At 31.3% G+C, this 7,530-nt stretch overlaps 1 protein-coding gene across 1 annotated transcript; it reads left to right on the top strand.

Moving 5' to 3' along the window:
- The first annotated feature begins 3,670 nt into the window (after positions 1–3,670).
- LOC128178164 (fibroin heavy chain-like) lies at positions 3,671–5,235 on the top strand. Its single transcript, XM_052845206.1, has 3 exons — positions 3,671–3,745; positions 3,996–4,886; positions 5,161–5,235. Exons 1-3 carry the CDS (start codon positions 3,671–3,673, stop codon positions 5,167–5,169), a joined length of 975 nt encoding a protein of 324 aa, XP_052701166.1. The 3' UTR covers positions 5,170–5,235.
- The last annotated feature ends 2,295 nt before the right edge of the window (positions 5,236–7,530 follow it).

Below are 7,530 nucleotides of genomic sequence, written 5' to 3'. Positions count from 1 at the left end.
AATTCTGCCGCTTTATATACAACATAGAAACAACTTAATTGGGCTGATGGGCGGAGTTATGACCAGTGATCGTATACTTTTTTTATGATTTACAAGGAAATAAATTACCTAATGATAGACTTGATGATTAAATTTAGATAACAAATGGGTTTTTTTAACTTACAATTTTCATTCTTCAAACATATAAATTATTTGATAATTTCTTTTTCATATTGCATATTTAAATGCATTTCCTGACGTTTTTAAGTGTTTTCAAATTTGGACATCTGCTTTTTAAATTAAAGAATAACCTCACGCGTTAATAATAATTGCATAAAATTAGACATAAAATTGCAAAGACCCTGTTGCTAACGTAATAAAATAAAAATTAGAACAGAAAAAAAAGAATGAATCATTATTGATGTAAAATTGGGATTTCTGTTGAGTTCACATTGAATACAATGATGCCTAATGCAATTCTTTTCGGAAAGAAATTCATTGGTATATAATATGTAAGACAATTTACAGACATTTTCAGACTCAACATGAAACCAATATATATATATATATATATATATATATATATATATATATATATATATATATATATATATATATATAATATTTTCTTGTACTTGTTATCTTAATGACCTTCTTGTCACTGTACATGTATTTACAAATGTCGGGGTTATTTAGGCAATGAAGCAATTATTAGCGCTTATTATAATATTCGTGTGTTAGCTTATTCATACTAATCCATCATTTGATTCAATGTTATTTTCAACTAGTTTTCAACAGCATTGTGTCATTGTGTCACAATTTATTGTGTGTTCAAGCATACAGACCAAAGTGTCAAAACCATTAAAATTGTTTTATTTTTACAAATTAAATCATGTAGAGTTATTTGGCAAAATGCAGCATTGTGATTGTAAAGGAAGACGAACTAAACAAACGTACACAGATCTGTGCAATGTGATGTAATTATAGAGCTGTTAATTTTATTTAGCTAAATCATTCATAAAATTGCTATGGACAACACGTCTCTTTTAGAAGACGTATAGTAGTTGAAACACCTGTACAACAAGTGTTTTTGACACATAGACATACAGTCCATATAAAAAGATGCTTCCATTTAATTAAAAGAGAATTTAATTATACAAGGTTTCCATATCAGACCTCACACGTGTTCATTTTGAATAAATAGGGTCGCCGATTTATTAAAACTGTAAATGATTGGCATCATCTGTGTTTTTTTAACACCACATGCTAGCGTGTAGCAAACAAGATTTATAACTCTGAAGGTTAGATAGGGCACTGGCGGATTCAATTATGTTTCAACTCAATAATAGACGATTCTAGTCGTGATGTTTTTAATTGGCAATGTCTTAAAAACTAAAATATGGAATAAATATATGTATGATATTTTAAGAATTGTTTTTTATTATTGATTATTTTTTTTCCCCGAAATTGTTTATTAGAAACGCATCAGTCGTTAATATTTTGCAAATGCATCATTTTGTTTATTCAAGATTCAGTTTTATTTTGTTTTCCTAATTCACATATTTCATATCATTTTATCACCTTCACGAACAACTTTGGATACGGATTGTTTATATTATAATTGATTTTTATGTGTGCAATTTTATCGTTTTCCTGATGAAAATAATTGGAAGACAAGCATAAGATAAAATCGTTTTTGTAAAGATTAGAACTTCGTAATCGACGAATTGCCAAAATTGCGTCAATTGTTCTTAACAAGATATTTGCTGTAGTCCTATATGATACCATCAATTAAACATTACCGTAACTGTATATTCTTTAGTTCACCCAGTTCCTTATGTGATTCATATTTTATATGTGTAGATATTTCTGATGAAAACAGATTGAAGAGTTTAAGATTTATAACCATACATAATCATACACATACTGGATTCGATTAGTGATGTTATATGGAATTTGATTCTGGTTGTAACGCGGTATTTAATTGATTAAAATGTATATAACCTGGTTTGCACGTCCCAAGGCACGTCACAATGCCAAAACGTAGTAATCAGCTAACTGTTTCGTTTGAATTCTTAACAGATTAACATCATGTTTAAAAGTAAATGCACTTAAGACTTATAGTAAATACCGGAATATTAAATCGTAAAAGTGAACATCCTCGTAAAACCTTTGTGTGAGCTTTTTTTTATAGTTCCTGAAAAACTGTCCTACTTTCAAAGAGATGAATAGGAGGATTTTCAAGACAACTGTTTTTTTTCAAAATTGTCCCATCATCTTATTTCAAAGTACAAAAAATACAACACCAACAAAAATTTAGTATTGTCTTAAACTGATCCATACATTCTAAAATAAATCTTATAGCATATTCTGCACTGCATATCTATTAAAACGAGAACAAATATGTTTGTCGTTGCATTATCAAAATAGTAATTCCATTTTTTTAAGTTATAAATGATTATTGGAATAATGTGCTACACTGTAACATTGTTTGACAAAAACGGTATGAAAGCAGTACTGTTAGATTAGGTGCATCCCACATGTACCAGGATAATCAAAACTTTGCAATAGGAATTTCAATTTTAAACTTTAAACTTGTTTTGAAATGATATGGTGTCCCTAGATAATATATTAATGCATGTATTCCAAAAGAACTACTTGAAAACAAGCTATCTTACCGCTATTCATTACTTTCAGTACTTTGTTTTTTTAAAGCTTAAGACGGGCTCCAAGTAAACTTAATATAAACTTTCAATACTTTGATTTTAGATGCAATGAAAGGATCTTGGCAAATTGCACTCGAATTAGATGAAACAATTTTACAAGTGGTGAAAATATAACTTAAATCAATTTCTGTACAAATGATATTCCCAGACGCCATAATTCAATTCTTCATTTTGATCATTAAAGCAAAGCTTTGGACGGACTCATTCTGTCAGATACATTCATACCTCGTACATATGTAAATGTTCTCAGTTTTAATCGGTATAGTCCTTTCTAAGGTGCATTTTCCCAAACTCAGTTTTCATTCATTATTTTTAGTGATTTTTTAAAAAGCAAAACATACAACCCAGCCATACAAAATTGTTAACTAACGCCATTACCCAACAATTATGGCTTAGTTACAATGTTACATGTCTGATTGTAAGAGATGTCAGTAAAATCTTGCTATTTTTTCAATGCCATCTGAGAGATGGCATCTACCATTGAGAGAACTTAAACAATATTAAAGGAAAATAACACAATCCGTTTATCTGTTGCTCAATTACGATCAAGTTATATACTTATATATAATTAATTTCATATGTGTATGTTTCAACTAAATGTTCATCTCTGAATATTTGTTGTAATTTTACCTTGTATAATGCTTATGAAAAATTTCCCTTCTCAATATTGACCAAATTCTTGTTATTATAATTAAAATCTGATTTTTTTTTTCTGGATCAGATTCACTAAACGACTTTCCAAGAAATGATTTTAAAATGCAAAACTAATTAGAAAACATAATTTTAAAGAAAATGAATTATGTGATAGTTTATTAAATGATAATTAATCGTTTGAAGATATGCATTCATTATCCAGAGGTATTTAACACATTTATCATTGGGCAATTTATTTCCTTGTAAATCATAAAAACGTTTTCTATAACAAGTTCTAGACTCCGCCTATCAGCTTTTTTTTAGTTGTTTCAATGTATATAAGGCCGCAAAATTTTAGTACGACTCATCACCCGACCAAGTCCAGTGACAACCATTCAAACGAAGAGGTAAGAGAGAATCATAAATTTAAACAAAATGTGAGGAATTTTTTTTCTAAAATTCTCTTTCTAGATTAAGATAAGTCTTTATTTCTGTTATCTTCTTAGAAACATTCGTGAAATAAGTAGAATGATAAAAAAGCATCTGTCATAAAAAGAAAAAAAATTAAACAAAAAAATGTATATTTTATCTTTTAAATCATATGTAAATTTTATTATCAATGATTCCATTTAATGATTATTACTTCTTCTTTTACAGAAAATGCTGAAGCTTGTCTCCATCGTTTGCCTTTTTGCCTGTACATTCGCAGGTGATTATAACACTTATAGTCACTATTCCAAGCATGACGACTATTATCACAAGCCGTATGGACCATTAGGTGGAGTCGGTGGAGTAGGCTCAGGAATTGTTGGCTCTGGTGGTGTCATTGGAGGACTCGTCGGTCTGGGTGGTGGATCTGCAGCTGCTAGTGCCGCCGCTGCAGGAAATAGCGCAGCAGCAGCTGCTGCTGCTGCAGCTGGTCGAAATGCTGCCGCCGCTGCTGCAGCTGCTGTAGGACAAAATGCTGCCGCCGCCGCTGCAGCTGCCGCCGCTGGACAAAATGCTGCTGCCGCCGCTGCTGCTGCATCTGCAAGTGGATTCGGATCAGTCCCAACCTTTCCATACTATGGTACTCCCTACTATGGATTCAATTTAGGAGGAGGATCAGCTGCTGCCGCTGCTGCTGCTGCAAGCAGTGGCTCAGCTGCCGCCGCTGCCGCCGCCGCTGCATCTGCCAGCGGACTTGGATCATTCCCAACGTTTCCATACTTTGGTGCCCCCTACTATGGATTCAATCTGGGAGGAGGATCAGCTGCTGCTGCCGCCGCTGCTGCCAGTGGTGGTTCTGCTGCTGCCGCTGCTGCTGCTGCATCTGCCAGTAGATTTGCATCATTCCCCTATTATTATGGAAACCAAGTTAGTTTTCCTTACTATGGATTCAATCTAGGAGGTGGATCGGCTGCTGCAGCCGCCGCTGCCGCTGCTGGACAAAATGCTGCCGCTGCCGCCGCCGCCGCCGCTGGACAAAACGCCGCTGCTGCCTCCGCTGCTGCTGCATCCGGAAGTATATTCAACGGACCTATTTTTGGTGGCATCAGACATAAAAAGGTAATTTTTTTTTCTTGTTAACGTTCGAGAACTGCAGTATTAATTTGTCCGCGTAATGGATGCATTTTACTTTCTAATAAAAGTAATATAATAAACATCTATAGAATTGAAATAAATGCCATTAATAGATGGTGCTTATTTCTTATCTAGCAAAAAAAAAATAGTATAATAGCATTTACAAGAATTTCATATCTATAATGACGATTATTCTTTAAAATGTACCCATTCATGTCTTTAAGCTTACGTTTAATTGTTGTTTTTTTTTGTATTTCAGACCTATTAAAGAAAAGTGACGTCGTCTTTTGCTTGGTTTTTATAGAACTTATAAAAAATAAAACTGATTAATGTTCTGATTGTTATGTTCAGTTCTTAATATGCTTATGTGTATTGGATCTTGTGATGAAAAAAAAAATACGCAGCAATGTTTAGGTATCTCGGGGCTAAAATACGACTTAAACCGATATTGTATGAATAAACACAATAATACTTTGACTCGGAGTATTTCTTTAAATCTTTATAACATATAATGAAACAATGTTAACGAGTACATTTGCTGCATTTTGTGATGTCAGATGTACTTCGTTGTCATGCGACATGCGTAACTAAAAAATGAAATCGCATCGGCGCAGGTGATTAATGAAATTAAAATTTAAATAACTTTTAAGAAAAATCCTTTGTTATGTCATATACTTTAAAAAAATTTCTTGGGCTATAAATAGATATTTCGTTTAATAAAGATATTGTTAAAACATTTCGCCAACTCATCAAAATAAAGCACACAGTGTATTTTAATATAAAGACGTTTTACATAAAATTGGAGTAAATCCATTTATTTCCCAAGCATGATTCATATTAGTAAATATATTCCTTACCAATTATACGTATATTATTGTTATATTGTATTGATCGTTCACATGCGCCAAGCCATTTTTATATACATGCATAACAATTCAGTTGATTACAAGTAGCAGGGATAATCTCCAAACCACTCATCAATTAAAAGTCTTTCACTTCAGGCGAAGCTTTAAAACTGCCAATTATTTGATTATGATTATTGATATGAATGAGATCTATAGCATAGCAATAACGGCATCATTTATGTACAGAAAAAAAGCGGTTTTTAACTGAATCAATATAATTCACTTTTTACGTTACAATACATTCTCTGAGAACTATCTAATGAAATGCAGAATGTGGCGTCAAAGTTACTTACACATCGCGGTGGGAAACCTTAACGCGTACGATATGTTTCGGATAAGTTTCTATAGAGAACATTTATTGCTGTATGTAGATTTTAAAGTGCTTTAAATCTCATGATTTTATGTTGGTAAACATAATTCATACAATAGGTTTTCCGATCATTTTCTCATTGTAACTCATGAAGCATTTAGTCTGACACTATCTTGTTACAATAGCTGCATCAACTAATCTCTTTTCATCTCACTGTTTGTACCTTTTTTTGCTTAAAACGCAAGAAAATCAAAGACTTTTTTATAGAGCACTGTACTTGAACATGTAAATTTGTGCCTGATCAAGTCCGCAAGAGAACATTCTTTCAAAACATCTGATGCATATTCAAAGTATGGCCTGATAAAAAATATGCACCTAGTAAAATCTGGTTTACATATAACTTTAAATTTGTGATATATTCATTAAAATTAAATTTTTGTGTGCATTTGCAATATTATATCATATGCCTATGTGTGTCGTCCATTTAAGACTTCGGAGAATGTTAATCTTAGATTTTTGTGGTCAAACACATAAGCAAAAAGACAATAATTGAAGCTCAGAGACTCTGAGTTCTTTTAAATTCATATCTAAGCAATTTTTAAAACGATTTTTAATCATCCGAAGAGTTTCGTGAACTATGATTTTCAGCAAAATGTCCACAGAAGGTAAGCATATTATGTTATAAGCTACCTAGGTTTTGTTCCTATATGACAATAAAATGAATTACAAATATTGAGGGATATTGATTACGTTTCTTTTTTCAACATTTAACTATTACCAAAATGATAAATATGTTAGGTATGTTTTCATGTTAGTTGACACCAATGGTACATGTTGTATCATTTATAAAAATTATAAATTTGTAATTTATCGTAATAAAAGGCAAAATCAAATCTTGTACTTTTGGAAAATACTCGATTATCATTACCACTTTATTGATAACGTTAATATATTTTAACAACAATAAAGTTATGTAAAATTGTTACTGCATAAATTATATAATCATACCAAATATCGTTTAAAAATTTGCCTAATCACTTATAAAAGAATCACTAAATATTTAAAAAGACAATCCATGAACAACAACAAAAATTTGATTGTTTCATATTCTGAAATTCCATATATTTTAAAGATTAGTTCTTCCAGAAGACTCTATATCTCAATTCAGAAAGAGAGAAATATCGGCTTATTTTAGCATCTTCTTGATATGAAGTATTTGCGTGTTTTGGAGGATTTTTAAACCTGTTTAAAACAATACAATCTGGTAACCTTTTTGATATAATTTATTTTAATCAAATTTGATATCCGTGTTTATATTTGATACTTTGTGATAGGTTCTAATGCATTTTTTTCAAAAGCTTAAAAATGTTAAACGTTGTTTCTTTTTGAGCAATAGTAAATAATTTTAAAAATC

The sequence above is a fragment of the Crassostrea angulata genome, chromosome 3 (genome assembly GCF_025612915.1).
Source record: "Crassostrea angulata isolate pt1a10 chromosome 3, ASM2561291v2, whole genome shotgun sequence".
NCBI classification, from domain to species: Eukaryota; Metazoa; Mollusca; class Bivalvia; order Ostreida; family Ostreidae; genus Magallana; species Magallana angulata.
Note: the sequence above shows the minus strand (reverse complement) of the source record. Positions and strands in the feature narration are given on the sequence as shown.